This window comes from Pteropus medius, unplaced genomic scaffold, assembly GCF_902729225.1.
Source record: "Pteropus medius unplaced genomic scaffold, Ma_sr-lr_union100, whole genome shotgun sequence".
NCBI classification, from domain to species: domain Eukaryota; kingdom Metazoa; phylum Chordata; class Mammalia; order Chiroptera; family Pteropodidae; genus Pteropus; species Pteropus medius.
Genome location: NW_024356249.1, coordinates 1,957,685 through 1,975,552, shown reverse-complemented (window position 1 = coordinate 1,975,552; position 17,868 = coordinate 1,957,685). Strand labels below are relative to the sequence as shown.

Sequence of the window (17,868 nt, the reverse complement as noted above, 5' to 3'; positions counted from 1 at the left end):
GGAAAACGTATGGGGAGAAAACAACTCTGCTAATAAGAGATGGGTAAAGCCGGCTATGTGGACAGATGCAGCTGCGAAGATTTAGGGCTCACTGATAATTTAAAAAAACCTCCGCATCTTAGTAGTTAGGAAAATAACCCCTGGACTGGAATGCATAAATAGGGGTTCCAAAGTGGCCCTGAGATCGCCCCCTCCACACACTGGGCACCAGTCAGACCTCCCCTTGCTCACTGTGGCCTTGGGTTCTTGACCGAGCGGCTCCTGGGGATGGTTCACAGCAGGCGCATCACGACGACCCGGAGGACGCGTCCTTAGCTCAGGGAAGTGGGGTTAGTGAGGAGGGAAAGGCAGGAGAGAAAGGAAGGAGACTGAGCATCTGGGACAACGTCTTCACTCTCGGGGGAGAAAAGTTCTTACTTGCCAGCCAGTTTGTAGCTCAGGTTTTCAGTCTGGCTGTGGCTGCCCTTGGCCGGCCTGCGCACTGTCATCATGCCAGCACGGAGAGGTGCTCTGTTGGGGAACAGAGGTGCACACTCAGTGAGCCATGACAGCAAATCTAGGGCCCACACCCCAAACTATTTACCCCTGATGGAGTCCATCCAGAAGTGGGGGGTGACGGGAATGCACCATTCAGAATCCCTGACCCAGGAGGTCCACCCAGATTCAGACCCTATGCCAAATCTCGTCTCGTGTATGTGCATGTGTATGTGTGCGTGATAAAGTCGCCAAAATATCTTAAGAAAACATAAAACCAGCTAAAAATGGGGGACTCACCTCAAACAAACGAAGTCCCCTTTACCTAGTGTTCCCTGGTTAAGCGGTTCTGTAGGTTGCAAACCCTCGGTTAGTTATAGCTATCTTGGTTTTGAATTGCCTGGCTAAAAGTAGGTTTAATAAGTGTATTTGACTTCTATAGCAAAAGGAAAAAAAGTAAAACATAAATACCAGTATAATCTGACTCTTTTTCAGGTTCTCTAAGAACCTGTGATGAGTTAACAGCCCCTAAAGGAGGATTGTTATTTTATTTAAAATAAGAAATAAGCCACCCACCAAAGTGTTACTATCACACAGCAGTACTCTCCTCTTCTGCTGGCCCCAATGATGGGCATAAACCCACACTGTCCTTTGCTTCAGAATCCTGCACAGAGAGCCTCCCCCACTGGCTCCAAATCCAAGAGGACAAACCACTTAGCCGCTAGGTCATCTGTCGGGTCTAAGGAAAACTAGGAGACGGTCCTGGCAAACCCAGGAATCCCACTGAAAATCTCAAACCTAAAAGATGACAAGGACCATCTGGATACCAAAGCAGCAGCCTCAGTGCAGAAGTAGCAACTTTATCATACTCTTTGGTGTCTGACATCCAAATGAACTGAAGTAGCAGATGAGGGTGTATTATTTCAATAGCAAGTCCCTACGGTAATCTGTGTCTCTCAACGTGAGGACAAATGGATGTTGCACAGGTGATTGTGACTAGGAGATGCGACCCATTGGTAAGTTCTGACTGGAAGGGCCATGCTGTTCTGTAAAGCATCAATGTCACGTGACTGGTCCCTCCTGATGTAAAGGGGGTAACTCCACGAGTAGAGGTTCGAGGAGTATTGAGATTCACATTTCTTTTCCACTGAACCTCCAGGGAATCCCTCTCCCAACTCCTTACATCTCCAAGATTCCTGTCCTCTCTCCCAGGACAATCTACCTGCCAGATGACAGGGTGGCTGTCCAAGGTTCTGGCCTGGGCATCTCTTCCCCTCCTGCCCCCAAGAAATCAAAGGACTGGGCTTTAAGACGTGTATATAAATCTTGGGAACAAGGAGAGGGAGGTCAGAGGGAGAAAGAGAAGAAAAGGAGAACAAACATGGGCAACATATTAAAAAGGAGGAGGTTAGGGACTGGTGAGCTGAGAAAATCAAGGAAGGGAAGACAGGTCCCAGAAACTGTGTGTTTGGGCAGGGGATGGAGCTCAAGCCTGCCCATGTTGCTCAGCTGTCCCTTTACCCAACAACGCAGCACCCTAGATTCTGGGGAGTGTCACTGCTGAAAGCAAGCCGGTTCTATAAAGAAGCCAGGCCCCAAGGCTCTCCCTTCCCATCCTGGAGGAGGGCCTTGGAAAGCCTTTCAGGGACAGGAAGGAACTCCTTGCTCCTCTCATAATCTGTGCAAAGCTTCTGGAGCCTGTCCATTTGGCTAGGCTGACAGACACTGCCCTTCCATCCTGCATCTGGCAGAGGTCCCATCGGAGGGTCAAGGTCAGCGGCCACTCCCTGCTGCCCACCCCATGTCTGCACTGTGCCCCCACACAGACAAAACCCACTGGGATGCAGCCATGACCCAACTCTCCCCACCCATGCTCTTCTTTCAAGCTGGCATCTTCTGTCACAGCCATTAAATAGGCGCCAGGCCCTGTGCAGGATGCTCTTGGGATTCAAAGATGAGAAGGACATGCCGTCTGCCCACACGGACAGCACCCAGGGTCACAGTCAGTCCTGCAATCCAGCTCTCTCCACAAGGGAACAGTTTCCCTACACACTTCCCAGGAAGATGCGGCTTTTCCAAAAGGGACAAAACCCACTGTGTCTAATACACAGAAAACTATGTATGCGCTTTGAGGTTAAAGATCCCAAGAAATACTTAACAACATGGTGAACTCGCTTCCAATCGGGCAGCAATGACTTCCAGGACTATAACCATGGTCTCTAGAGTAACAGCTGATACCATATTCTGAGCTGAAACCGAGGGAGCATAAAAGCCCCCACACACTCAGCAATCAGCCCATGAGCATTTCTGATTCACAGAGGAATGGAAAATGCTGTTCCCACAAAACTTTGATTTTTTTGTCTCTGATGTTAAAAGTCATTAATTAGGTGATAAGCCTAGCCTATCTTGCTAGTTGGGAGCACTCTGTGACTTAAATTACCATGACAAACTTCAATATCACTTTATAGGTCTGGGAATGCATGATGGAGCTGCCTCCCACCAGTAATAACCCTCTTCCTTTGAAGAGGGGAGGTGCTATACTGTCTACAGAAATTTTACTATCGAAGTCACCTACAAAAAGAAGTTCAGATATTACTGCTTTAGAGGTTGCTAGGAAAACAATCTGGACCTTTAAACCATGATGGGGGGAATGATTTTCCCCAAATCGTAACAAAAACCATGATTTAAATAAAAAGTAAAATCTGGAAATCTTGATCAAATGATGGATTTTTCAAATGTGGTATAACCATACAACAGAATATTATTCAGCCATAAAAAGGAATGAAGTACTATTATATGCTACAGCATGGATGGCCTTGAAAATATACTGAGTGAAAAAGCCAGACACAAAAGGCCTCATATTGTATGAACTCATTTATATGAAATGTCCAGAATAGGCAAACCCATAAAGAGAGGGGGAAATTGGGACTGACTGCTAATAGGTAAGGGTTTCTTTTTGGGATGATAGAGATATTCTACAATTAGAGAATGGTGATAATTGTACAACATAGTGAATAGACTACAAGTCACTAAATTGTACGAATGTAAATGGTGAATTTTATGCGAATTACATCTCAATTATAAATATATTATAGGCATATTCAATGAACAAAATAAGAACTTTGGACAAGGGAGGAGGTAGAGTGAGGAATAAAACATACACAACTATAATATTCCAATGCTCTTTACTGCTCTAAAGTTAGCATGCTAGTTCTTAAAAATAGGTAAATATATATATTATATATAACTTGATTCATAAATGGGTCATACTTGACATACTGAATGAGAAATACAATTTAGATGATAAATGATTACGTACTAATACAATTAAATTTCAAATGGTTTTTATTTGTGTTGCAAATAAAGGTACAAGCTGTTCGGCTTCAATGATTCTAATAACTCCCAGTTTTTATCAGCTGATAAAGACTATGCAACAAAATTGAAAAGAAAGCATAACAATCGCAGTGGAACAAACGTGGTTATTTTCTCAAATGAGCATTCTTATTAGCAAGTACATCCAGAAGATGTCTGTTTTCAGAAAATATGTTAAGAAGGAAAAAGGAAGCATACAACCACATAAATGCAACTCTCGCTGTGACTGTTTAGTGAGGCTCACTCCTGAGACTTTTGATGCTTCATTTTTATCATCTTCTTCAAACAAAAAAAGCTTTTTAAAAAATTAAAATGAATTCTTCTTTTTTTACATAATAGCTTTACTTTTTTGATTTTGGAGTACTTTTAAAAACAAACCAACTCACATTTAGAAGAAGACAGACGACTCTGCGCAGGTAAGGAATAAGAGAAGTCAAAGGCTTCTGCCTCAGAACCACCCCCAGGGGACATGTTTGCCGCCTGCACTCTTGGACCAATGTGTAAACTGTGCCTGCACAAAAACACCACACACCACAACTGGACACCAGGTCTTCAATGAGCCACATCAAGTAAAAACAGTGGCAGAGCCAAGGTAATGACTTTTGTGCTAACAACCACCAAAGTCTTACTATTTCTAGTTCTGCTTTTGAGCCCAGATTTCCCCATCAAGTGAGTGCTCAAGAAATGTTTGTTGAGTGAACAAACACATATCGTTTTCTTACACCTAACAAGTCCATCAACAGATGACTGCATAAACAATCTTTAGTCTAGCCATACAATGGAATATTATTCAGCCATAGAAAGGAATGGAGGACTCATACATACTACAACATGGACGAAGCTTGAAAACATCATGCTAAGTGAAAGAAACCAGTGACAAGACCAGATCTTGGATTCCATTTATACGAAATGTCCAGAATAGACAAATCCATAGAGACAGAAAGTGTATTAATGGTTGTCAGGAGTGGGAGCAAGGAATGACTACTAATACGTATGGGTTTTGTGGGGTGGGGAGTGATGAAAACGTTCTGAAATTATAAGTGGTGATGGCTGCATAAAAACAGTGAAGATGCTAACCGCCCCCCCCACTTAATTGTATACTTTAAAAGGATGAATTTTATGTATGTGAATTATATCTCAATAAAGCTATTATTTAAAGAAAGAGTAAGCAGGGACAATGCTAAAAGTGAGGAGTTCTGGCCCCACCCCAGACCAAGTGAATCAGACTGCCAGAGGAAGGCCTAGGAACCTGCCTTTATAGTCCCCCAGGACCGGCATGCTACAGTCGAAGAGCCCCTGGCGTAAACTTGAACCACATTTATGTTCCTGCCGCTTGCGTCATCAGTCAGCAGCAGAAATACTCTTTTACTCCAGTGTATCTGTTTGCTCCTATTTCAGAGCATCCCTGAAACCTAAAGGAAGAGTGATCAGCACACAGTGAGTTGCTCCTGAACTCAGGTGTAAATGCTCCAAGATGCTGTTTCACGGAGCTTTTCCTACACAGTCTTCAATACCAAGTCTCATTTCCACTCTGAAGAAGGCTTCAACACCAAGAGCACAAACTGAGTCATTTTAAGACCTTTGGTCAGTATGAATACTCTGTTTCTGACAATAATATTTCAACAACTTGATTAGTATTCTCCGGACCTACGCCTGTCAGTTGGACAAATGAAGCCACTGGGAATTTATGGCTAGAGCAGCTTGAGATTACAGACTGGACCATGCTTTGTGACACTCCTCAGGCCAGAGGCAGCTAAAGATTTTTATTGTTCTCACTTTTATAAGTCAGGGAAGGATTTTTTTCACATCTGCCAAACATTCCTACATATAAAGCTGTATTTGGCCACCTGAGTAGGATGGAAACATGTTTTTCACTTGACAATATTTGCAAGTCATGCTTTTTGCCTCACTCACTTGCAGTGCGGAAATACTTCCATATGTTGCCTTAGAGTTCACCATTTTGTGGAGGGTAAAAAGAGAAAAAGTACACTTAGGTGGCCATCTTGCATATGAACACTAAACCAAGTGCATATAAGGGTTTAGCGGTGTCAGCCCTCCTGAGTTAATGCTCCATAACTACTAGCGACACCTCTCTGGTAGAAGTCATTGTGGGTTTGCCATAACTCATGCAAGTATGAAATTATGAAAGTTATGAAATATGCTAATACTACCAAAATATGGTTTAAAAATTTTAATTCAGGTAAATGTATTAAAAAAAAAAAAAGGACACTTCCTTTTATTTCTTTGGGGTACTACAAGTGACCAAACTATGCGGTCAGGTTCTAACGTCTCTCAACTCTCAAATATTTAAACTTTCTCTTCCTCCTCTCTGTTTTTGGCTAGGCCAGAAACTACTTTTTTCTAACCTTTACAGAAATCAGTGTCAATGTTCCTACTATTTTCCTGATGAGGAAACTGAGGCTCAGGGAAGCTCAAGTTCATACAACAACTCATCAGCGACAGCACCAAGAACGAGTCCATGCTTTGAACCCAAGTCTGCTCCTCCTTATACGGTATCTCTGTGGCCCCACATTAGATGATCTGGTCTAGACTAGACTAGACTTTAGCTCATTGTTTTGAGTGTCCATCTTGTTCAGCTCTTCGAGATCAGAAATTGTTTTATTTTTCTTTTAAGACCATGCTGAATTTCAAAAATATTTGCTAATTGAGTGAGCTGGGAGGGAGAGTGAGGTTTTTTTGTGGGTCTCTCTTTTTACGGTTCTGTGATTATACTTTTTCACATATATATATTTTATACATTTCTGAACTTTGCGGATCTATCCTAAGCAATAATCCTAAATCTGGAAAAATGTATACATAAATGTTTATAGTTATATTTATAATATTGAAAAATTTTAAATAACTCAAATGTCAAGCAATATAATGGTAAACTATAATAGCGCTATTCAATGAAATATTATACGACAAATTAAATTGTGTTTAAGAAGACTACAATCCTATAGAGACAGAAAGGTCAGTGGTCCCTAGGTCGGGAGCAGGAGGAGAGAGGACTGCCGGTGGGAGTGGGTTTCTTTCTGGGGTGATGAAAATGTTATAAAATTGATGATGTTCGCATACTCTGAAAATATAGTAAAAGCTGTTAAACTGTACTCTTTAAATGTGTGAATTATGCTGTATATGAATTATAGCTTAATAAAGCTATTATTTAAAAAACGCAAATTAAAGTCGATCTAAAAAAAAGACGACTTATTAAATGAGAAAAAAAATGCTCATGTTGTAATGTTAGACAAAAGAAAAAGGATCCAGAAGCTGTGTCTACAGGAAAAAAAAAACACGTTTTTAAAAAGGGGGAATCTATTCTTATTTAAGATTGTACACATAAGAAAAAAAGTGTAAGGAAATGTGACAAAGGAGGAACAGTAGTTGTCATTGGGTGAGAAACTTGGAATGACTTTTTCCATTCTCTCTACTTATCTATATTTTCAACAACAAAAAACTTGATTTCCAAATTTTCTATAATAAGCATGCATTATCACTATTAGAAATGACAAGGGAAGGTGTACACCTGGCTGTTGTCGCTGGGTGTCGGGTCTGCCCTGTGGCGCCCCCAACAGGCCCCAAGTTTGCCTGGCAGTCACAGCAGCAGCTGCAGGACATCGACTCAGCCGAGCCCTTCACTCCGCCACTCCTTTGGCTTTGTCACAGTATCTCCTGGACAGAAGGGTAAGTGATACTTGATTCTCTTTACCTTCTTTCCCTCAAGTCTTGATTACCAAGACTTGGTCTCTGGTTCCCAGTACAGATGTTTCAATGGGTCCAAAGAGAGATGACATGGGGACCTATGGCTAACAGGAAAGTAGTCATGTAGTTCGTTCTTCCAACTAATAGTTGTGTCTACTTCACACTGGGAACTGAGTGAAGTCTGGTGGAAATATAAAATAAATAGATTTATTTGCCCTCTGAGAGTTTTCTTTCTCGTATAGGAAATAAGATGCATATGACAAGACTGTATTATATACTTGAAAATTATTTAGAGAGTAGATCTTAAATGTTCTCACTGCACAAACAAAAAAAGTTAATTGTGTGAGGTGATGGAGGTTTTAACTAATCTTATCACGATGATCATTCTGCAATACATATGTATTGAAAATCATCATGTTATACACCTTAAACTTACACAATCTGATACATCAATTATATTTCAATAAAGCTGGGGAAAAGTGATGTATCTCAATATCTCCAATACAAAACACAATGTGATGAGCAAAACAGGTGAAGGAGAGATTCCTTTGTGGATCTGGGCTTGAAGGACGGGCTGAATTTCTTTCGGGTATACAGGTGAAAGGCACAGATGTTTGCATAATCTCAAAATGACGAAATGTTTAAGGAAGGTGTATAGATGTAGATGTGAACAAAACTAACGCAATCTCTGTGTCCCAGATTTCTTTCACGCTATGACCTTTGACCAAACTCGCTGTCCTTCTAGTTGATGCTTATCTGTGTTTCATAAAATGTAGCCATAAATATTTTTGTTAGGCTGGAATGGCATGAAAACCAATACAAATATCAAACTGGTGATGATATTGGTTATAAACAATCATCCATCACAAGACCACCAGAAAGTACAGCTCCTGGCATTACTGCATTCTTTGTCCCTTTGTCCTGTCAATCATTAATACCTGAGTTATATTATTTTAAAAAGTGCTGTAACAGGGGTCTGTTAGCAGAAAATAATCTGTGCAAAATTGATGGGCCATCTGTCCACTCCTACCCTACATTCCTGTAAGTGAATTACACTACAATAAATTCTGTTATAAGTCTATGTAGTTGCCTGCATCATTTTTCAGTCTAAAGATACTTTCTCTTCTGGTGGCCATTACACCTCTGGCCCATCGTCACACAACAAAGCACAAAACACGGAATGAAAAGCAGCACTGATTCTGTAAGGAGATTACGCCAAACTGATTTGCTGGATTTCTTTGGAGGAGTCAATCAACATGTGAGCTAAGACAGAATCTTTGGACACATCTTGGTCAGACTTTGTGAAAGCTATTACCAAAATGGTACCAAAAGCATCACGACCTTAAACATATTTTATTTTTAAATAATTACGAGTTTGCAGAACAATTGCAAGAATAGTACAGAAAACTCTTATGTAGCCTTTACCCAAATTTACCAAGTTTTAACATTCTCTCTCAGTTAAAGACTGTTTTAAAAAGTTCTTTTGGAGCTTCAGGGAAAATGAGTGCTATTTTCACTAGAAGCCCTCAGCACTCATGAATCTAAAAGAAAACAGAATCTTACAAAACCAGTTTACTGAAGTAAATAAATACACCCAGGTCCAAAAGACAACTCAACCCCAGCACCCACCCCACCCCCAATCCACCACCAGGTCCTCCCTGGAGGACAATGAATACTTCAAAATCAGATTACCAAACATACAAGAATACCTAGGAAAACACTGAAAAATTTAAAAATGGAAGAAAGGAGTATGGGGGCAACTAGCCCTACCAGATATGAAAACATACTATAAAGCCTCTATAATTAAAACAGTGTGGTGCTTCCATAAAAAATAGATTAAAAAGACCAGTGAGTGGAACAGACTAGAAAGTCTAGACAGAGACCCAAGTACACATAAAGCTTTTTTTTTTTTTATGGTGACATTGGTTAATAAAATCCAGTAAGTTTCAAGTGCATAGTTCAACAGTACGTCATATATATTTTGCATTGTATGTTCACCGCCCATAGTCAGATTTCTTTCTGTCACCACATATTTGACCTCTTTTACCCCATCTACCTCCTCCCTCCCCTCTACTCTCTGGTAACCACTAGTCTATTGTCCAGGTCCATGAATCTCTATTTGTCATGTTTGTTTGTTGATTTTAGGTTTATATCCCACGTATAAGTGATATCATGTGGTTTTCAACTTTTTCTATCTGGCTTATTTCACTTAGCATGATTATCTCAAGGCCCATCCATGTTGTCACAAATGGCAATATTTCATCTCTTCGTATAGCTGAGTAATATTCCATTGTATATGTGTACCACATATATGTACCTTCTTTACCCAATCATCTATTGTAGGACTACTTCCATGTGAATAATACTGCTATGAACATTGGTGTGTAAATATCTTTTCGGATATGAGTTTTCAAGTCTTTGGGTTAAATACCCAGCGGAGGGATTGCTGGATCATATGGTAGATCAATTTTTAGTTGTTTGAGGAACCTCTATACTGTTTTCCATAGTGACTGTATAAATTTGCACACAGAATTTTATATATGGTAAAAGTGACATCTTAAATCATTAGGACAAAGATGGATTTTTCAATAAATCCATTTATGGTGCTGGGATAACTGAATAGCCCCAAGGTGTTCAAGGAAGATCTCACTGCAAATCCTATGCGCCTGTAGTCCTGGGGAACTGAGGACCACTTGGATCTTTCTCAGAGCCAGAGAACCAGCTTCAGGCAAGTTTCGCCAAGGGGCTATAGCCCTAAGGGGTTAACAGCAGCCCCAGAGGATCTGACCAGCTCCTGAAGAGCTCCATCTGCCCTCAGAGCCTGCTGTGATTTGAATGGAGTTTCAAAAGTCTGATTCTTTCTCTGTGGCAGCCCTAAAGCTTCGAATATGCTTGTACGGCACCTGATTTTCATATTATACACACATTACAATATATATCAGCCCTTTCCCTCTTGCCAATTTCCAGTTGTAATTATTGTTATTCTCTTTTTTAAGGTGAGAAGATCAAAGTTTGACCCTCAAACCTTGTTTTCTGCTCTCTCAATACTTTCAACCAGAACCACCCTGGGTCAATCCCTTCACAAGCCTGATGTAATAATCTGCTACTCAGTGATGCCAGGACCCTAGGGACAGTAACCTCAGAGTCTGACCCACAGGGGTCAGGCTCTTTGGGGGAGTCTGACTTTCTTCTAAGGGCAGCAAGCAGGAAATAGTTTTCATTCATAACCTTTGGGAAAGTCAGAGTAAAGAAATTCACACTGTTATGTCCTATGATATGTCAGGCATTGCATTAAGCACTTTACAAACATAAGCACAGAAATAATTCATTTCCCAAGAGAATTGAAAACATGTTCACATATGTTCTTCTAAACTAACACACACAGCAGCATTATCCATAATAGCCATTAACTAAAGGCAATCCAAATGCCATCAACTGATGAATACAAAGAAAAATGTGTTCTAGCCATACAATGGAATATTATTCAGCCACAAAAAGAATGAAATACTGATGCATGCTACAACATGGATGAACTTCGAAAACATTATTCTAAGGGAATAGAAGCTGGCTTTAAAAGTCCACATATTGTGTGAATCCATTTATATAAAATGTCTAGAGTAGGGAACTCTACAGAGACAGAAAGTAGATTAATGGTTCCTTAGGATTGAAGTGGATGGGGTGCAGGTTGGGGGTGCTGGCTGAGGGGTATGGGCTTCTTTGGTGTGATGAAAATATTTTTAAATGTAAAGGTTTCAAAATTCTGTGAGTATATTAAAACCATTAAACTTACTTCGAATGGATGAATTTTTATGTTATGTGAATTATGCCTCAATAAATCTGTTACCAAAAAAAGAAAAAAAAAGGAGGAAGAAGGACCAATCAAAGCACCTAGCGCCACCTATGGGATACATAAGGAAGTCAATTTCATTCTACAGCTGAGGAAACTGAGGCACAAAGCTGATAATATCACCGAGATTTAAAAAGAAATGGATCTAGCCCCAAAGCCTAGTTCCAGTATGCTATTACCTCCATAACAAGCAATATTTTTGTCAAAATATTTAGCAGGTCCAACTGAGGAACCAGGATTCTTATGACCAATGGTTAGGACAAATGAACACAAAATGGTTAAAGAAACATAACACAGGCATAAGATACTGCAGGTACTACGTGGAGCTTGCCTATCTCACCAAGAAATCCCTTTTTCTGAAAACTGCCCCTTCTCTCCACTATGAGGGGAACAGAAACATGGGAAGCCATGTTTGAACTATGATCCCACCCCCAGCCACAGGTGATTGGCTCTAGAGGAAGTCTAACTCAAGTTGGGCCAATATGATTCTGTCCGAGGAAGCTGTGTTAATCTGTGGGGCCGGAACATGGAAACCTCGTGCTGGGAAACAGCCATTTTCCACCCTGTGGACTAAGAGGCAGAGAGAGCTCGGCTGTCGGGGAGAATGATGCCAGTGGAAAGATGGCTTTGTACTCCCTGGATCCAATCCACTCTTGAGGCCAGGCTGCATGCCCGCCCACAGGTTCCGCAAGATATCTTCATACCCTTGTTTGCTTAAGCAACCAAAAGAATCCCTACTAACACATAGTGTCACGTTCAATTTATGTCCAATTACTTTCCCAAAGCGAGAAAGGAAAGCTATTGTGTGTGTGAGTTTGAAAGCTAAGTCTGCATCCACATGGCTGAAGCTGAGCATACTTCTGCTACTAAGGAAACTAAAGCCCCTACTAGGTTTGCCTCCAGCCTGGCGCAGGAGGTTGGGTGTTATCTGATCATTCCCATTACACTACTGAGGGTCCCAAGAGCAGCTCTCAAGAAGTCTCTTTCTCTCCTGGAGGAGATTCTTCATGACACTGGAGCTGCTGGGAACACCTGAAGTCTTAGTAAGGCTAATGTCATGAGATCCATCCTGTCTAAGGACCTGAACAGCAGATTATAAGCATTACTGCAGAAAGCTGTGCTAAACCCTTGGATGAAGTTAAATAGGACATGGTCTCAGAAGGTATACACTTCCCTTTCTTCCCAATAAACCCTACTGAAAAAACTCTGGCCTTATATCGAAATGGACCAGATGAGAGGTTACTCTGGGTAAATGAACAAATAAAAGGCCTGAATGTCTTCTTCAGTTCTTAATTTATATCTACCATAGACAAGAAAGCAGATCTCCATCTCTCCCCCCTACACACTGACACATCTGAATGAAAAACATTTACAAGAGGCTGCATAGTCTGGACACCAGAGGAAGAGCTGAATCGACAGGAGGAAAGGGATAGATGAATCCTTTTCCCATCCCTCTATTTATGGGAGTCATTTCCCTTCAGGAAATGCTGAGCCCCTTCTCCCAGGACCCTGTTGGGAGTGACGCCTGCACTGGCTGACCCAGCCTTCTACATCCTCCTCCTGGCCTCAGCGGCTCTCCCCTTGTGACCCAGTCGGTCACTGGGAACCCAGCCTGTGAATGACAGTGCTTCTTTCAGGCCCCAGTCCAGTGAGGAAGTTCAAAGAGGAAAAATAAATAAATAATGAAACTACAAAACCCCCTGGCATGGAGAAGCTCCAAAATATGAAGAGAGGAAGGTGACAGAAAAGAAGTCAAGACTAGAAATGACCCAGTGTGGCCCACCTAGCCTGTCACCTGGCTGATGGCAGAGGCGGGAGCAGGACCCAGGGTTACTGTCGCCCCATCTAGAGCTCATTCACCTCAACACTCCCTTCTCTTTCACAGATGGCTCATGTTTCTATGGAGAAGCTGTCCTAGGAGAACCTGGGCCTACTAGTTACTATTCTTGATTAAGGTGATTCTGGGGGGTTTTTTTTTTTTGGTCTGCTGAGGACCCCACCTCTTCAGAAATGCAGAGAGTTTTCTGGGATTAGTGTTTTTGTTGTTGCTATTGTTTTGTTTTAAAGAGAAAAATTCTTTGTTATTAGGATGTTGAGGGTATTTTAAAAAAACAACAAAAACCAAGAACATTTGCTTCACAGCTGCCAGCTAGTATTTCCCACTGGCTCCTACTGACTGCTTTCTCTTCTTTTATAAAAAAATATAGAATTGAGAGCTTCTCTGTCCTATATCAGAGAGGAAAAGAGACTTAGTGTTAGCAGGTTAAAGGACATGAACTGGAGACTGAGGGTAAAACAGAGAATCAAAAGAAGACAGAGACTGAAAACCAAAAGAACAGTAAGAGAATGGTATTTAAACAGTCAGATCCACAAGGAAGGCGAGACCCGCTAAAAAACCCACCAAGACACGGACTGAGCCGCGGGCTAGGCTAGTTCAGATGCCTCTCCACTGGACGCAGCACCCTGGTGATCAACGTTTCGGCACCTGGAATGTATGTAGCAAATGAAATACTGTGTCCAAGTGCATATTGTGGGCAGGAGGATAGCACAAATGATCTACTGGCAAATACTCCTGGGCTTCAGTGAATTAAAACTTCTCCATCCCAGAAGGAAAAAAAAAAATAAATAAAGAAGAAAAATCAATAACAAAAAACTCCCCCACTCCCACCTTCGGTTCGTACCCTTTTACTCAGTTGTCATCCTACCCTTCCTGTTGTTATATTGCCACCTCGAAATCCAGCTTAACACCCAATTTTCCCATGAAACCTACCCTGGCCACCCTAAACCGAAGTGCTCCCTGCTTTCTCTGAATTTGTACAGTGGGTATTAATTTATCTACACTTCATCATCTAACTAAACGTGAATAACCTCGTGCTATCTCTTCTATGGTTAGTTTTCGTATTTATATGTTTTCTTGAAGGTTTCACATATTTACCTGTGGTACCTCAAGTTAAACTGCAATAACGAATGAATGGCTAACATTCACTGAGCATTTACTGTTCTCTAGGCAGGATCCTACCTGGATGTTTCATTGAATCCTCACACCAACCTACTGCTGCCCTGCTTTATCTACGCGGAGGCTGAGGCCTGGAGGAATTAACTCTTCCTAAGGCCACATGGACGCTGAATGAACCCAGGTCACCAGACTCAGGAGTCCAGTGTCTGACACTCACACGAGTGCCTTGATGGCTGGGTGCAGACCTCCGCTTCTGGATACAGAGTAGCCACTTGGTAAACTGTTATGATGAAATTGTATTCAAAGTATCCAGCCCCTGCCACCTCTCCTCCCTCCCCTCCACACCCTCCATGCATGCCCTGGCACCCAGGCCCTGCTTGCCTGGCCACCCTCTCCCCTTCCGGAGGCAGCCTCTCCACTTTGTAACTCTTTTTTCCCTCTGAAGGCTTTCCTGATGTCCACTTGAACCTGACCTCACGGGACAGCAATGCCGAGGAGGAGAGGCAGGGAGGAAGGGCCCCCCTGCCATCTGTCCTGGCCTCTGGGCAATGGAGAGCCCCTAGGCCTGAGCTTGCCGGGGCTGGATGTCCACAGCACACCAGAAGCAGCCCTTGAGCGGAGGGCACCTGAAGGCCAGAGTCTGGTTTGCTTCTTGGCGGGACACCTCTGGCCCCAGCTGTGCTGCCCCGAACTCCTCACTTTCTCACCTCCTCTCTCCCTCTCTCCTTCCTGCCTTCCTCTTCCTTTCCTCCCCCTCACACCCTTTCCCACCCTCTTTTGCTGGCTTCTGTTCTCTTTCTTTCCATGAGCAGAGAGTTTCCAGCCTGGCTCTGGGCCAGCACATTTGGACAAAAGGCAGCAATCTTAGGGAGAGACGTCATCTCCCATCCCCTTTCCTGGGGCCGGCACCACGGCTCCCTGACAGAGAGAAGGGGGCTGAGGCCACTCCTGCCCTGCTCCCAGCTCTGGGAAAGCACCTGAGAGACAGCATATCGTAGGGTTTCAAAGCAAAGGGTTTGGAAGCAGAGAGACCCAGATTCAACTTCCAGCTCTGCCACTTGAGAGCTGTGGGACCTTGGGCGAGATACTTTCTAAGCCTTAGTTCTCTCCTCTGTGAAATGGTGATAGTAACAGCACCTACTCTGAAGGCTGGCAGTGGGATTAAATGAGATTGCACCTGTGAAACATCCAGCACAGCATGTCCTATGGAAAGCACTCAACGCATGTCCTCTGTCCTTATGAAGTGAACTTAACTCTGCCAAATAATACCAGGTTGAGTAGTAATAATAATAATAATAATAATACCTCTTCAACTCATCTATAGGGCTGCTTATCCAGCCTGAATGGTTCGCAAGTATGATGAAGCTGTAAAATGCTCTCAAACATATAACTGCTGTTACAATGAAATCTGTAACGGTTTTGAAGTTGGAAGGTGAGCTGGCCCCCTTCTCTTTTCAGCAGAAGCCAGGGCACACTAGTGGTCGTGGTCAATGGCAGATGCAGATGCGGGAGGGAGGAGGGGCCCACCTGATCCAGGTGGGGCACAGCTTGCTCATTCTGACCTCCCTCCCCTCCCACCATGTTTCAGGCTCCTTAAGGGCTGAGGCCCTATTCCTGTTTGTTTACTATATGTGTCTGGTGTTTTGTATTTAGAAGTTGTGCAATGCCTGGGAATGTGTTCATTTTTATTTAGCTAAGCTCTGAGATATGAGAAATGGTCTTTCTCCTATGATTTTAGTTAGCTAATCTAAACAAGCATGGATGGCTTTGAAATTAATTAAGAAGATAACCAAGGAGCTGAATGCGGTACTTCGAGTGAGGGGCTGTTGGGAAATACACAAATATTGGGTTCCTGCCTTAGAGCTAGGAATAAAAGGTACAAACTGTGGATGAAAAAGGGGTTCTGTGGAGAGTGACCTCACAGGCGATCTGATAAACACCTAACTGTGCAGGTCATGGTGGGTAGTCAAGCCCAGGTAAATCAATTCTTTAGCTAAAAGGTTTATCTTATTTTGTGCATCTAGTTAACCCAACTTTGAAATAACCACCCTGAAGAGGGCACATAATCTTGTTCACTGTCTTGTGATCTGATCCCCACCTTGCTTTTTCCCACTTTCATGTAATCATCCTTATATTCTCTCCTTCATTTCAAATGCATAAAAGAAACACAAAACTGGGATTCTAAGGAAGCACTTGAGATCTTGCTTCCTGGCAATTGTCAGTTTTGGCTCAAATGAACTTCTACAAAAATTCTCTACAGGTTTGGATGTTCCTTACATAGACACGACCCGATCAACCGAATGGCAATCAAAGATTGCAAATGTTCTAGACGGAGAGACAGGATCAGCCCAAGAAATGCCCGACAAAGAAAGTCACAGTGTGAGACCGGTTTAAGGACTAAACTGAACTGCAGTGGTAAATGTTATGGGACAAATATAAACCGAAGGAATTTGGAGGTGGGCAAAGTCAGGAGTCACAGACTCCTCCAAAGAAGAAGTTGAGTCTGATGGCCCTGAAAGGCTGGCGGGGTGCCAAAGCGGGGGAAGGGGAAAGTGCACAGGGCGAGGCAAGAGCATGAAGGAGGGAAGGGCTGCTCCTGCCCAAGACAGAGACTGGAGGGCTGCGACGTGCGACGGGGAGCCGTGGGGAAGACGACGGGCAGGGATGGAGGACTAGGCCTGGAGATGCTCTGAAAGCATCTAGGTTTGCTACCCTCGGAAAGCAAAGAGGATGCATGATGAGGATATGCTTAGATCATGGCTCTTTCGGACGTGACAAGGTTAAAATGGTTCGTTCGGGAGGAAACCTGTAGAGTAGCCAGAGGTAAAGAGCTAAGGGTCCGGTGAAAGAACAACCCTGCAGGTGTGAATGTGGGAGGCGGCTGGAGAACCTGAGCGCACAGATGAGCTTTCTGACAGAGAAGACAAAGAAGGCAATGAAAAACTGACATGGGGGTTATTCTCACACTGCCTTCGCCACTTGGCTCTTGCCTCAGTTTCTTTTTATGTTTCATCCAGATGGGGAGGTCTGATGGCTGAACATATGCATTGGGCTTCTTATTCCTCTATGGTATCTAGCCCAGATCTTGGTCTATCTACCATGGGTGCTGTATCAATACAATCTTGTTGAATGACAAGAAGAAAAAAAATCAGTGAAAATCTTTTTTGAAAGATAATTAGGACAACCAAAACAGTACAGAGTCTCAGATGAGGATGCAATATTCAAAATACTTAACAAAGGTGTGGCTCGGACACCAGCCAATGAGAATGGCCCTATTGTTAATCCTTTAATGGCTGCATCTGGGTGGAAAGTCTAGGGCTTCAGGAATGTGGGACCCAGGCTCAGGGCAAGGACTGTTTACCAACCAGCGCGGAAGCATTTCGGCATTTTGACGAGTGGCACAGATGTGTCGGTGCCAGTTTTACATCAACCTTGACCTGAGTCAGGCATATTAGGGAGCTCAAGAAGAAGAACAGTAAACTAGCCACTGGATGCAGCATTAGCAACCTGGAATAAG

The 17,868-nt window shown here is 42.8% G+C and overlaps 1 protein-coding gene across 8 annotated transcripts in view; it reads right to left on the bottom strand.

Annotated features, from left to right (window-relative positions):
• The window catches only part of DENND2A (DENN domain containing 2A), a 114,620-nt gene that overhangs the window by 63,480 nt on the left and 33,272 nt on the right, over positions 1–17,868 (bottom strand). For 5 of the 8 annotated variants that reach the window (XM_039860796.1, XM_039860797.1, XM_039860802.1 and 2 more), the window contains one exon: positions 418–510. The exons of 2 other annotated variants lie outside the window; for them this stretch is intronic. In XM_039860796.1, coding sequence (XP_039716730.1) covers positions 418–491 — 74 coding nt within the window. In that variant the 5' untranslated portion in view covers positions 492–510. Of the gene's footprint in view, positions 1–231; positions 387–417; positions 511–17,868 lie in introns of those variants that run through there. One more of the 8 variants, XM_039860799.1, reaches the window with a different exon arrangement.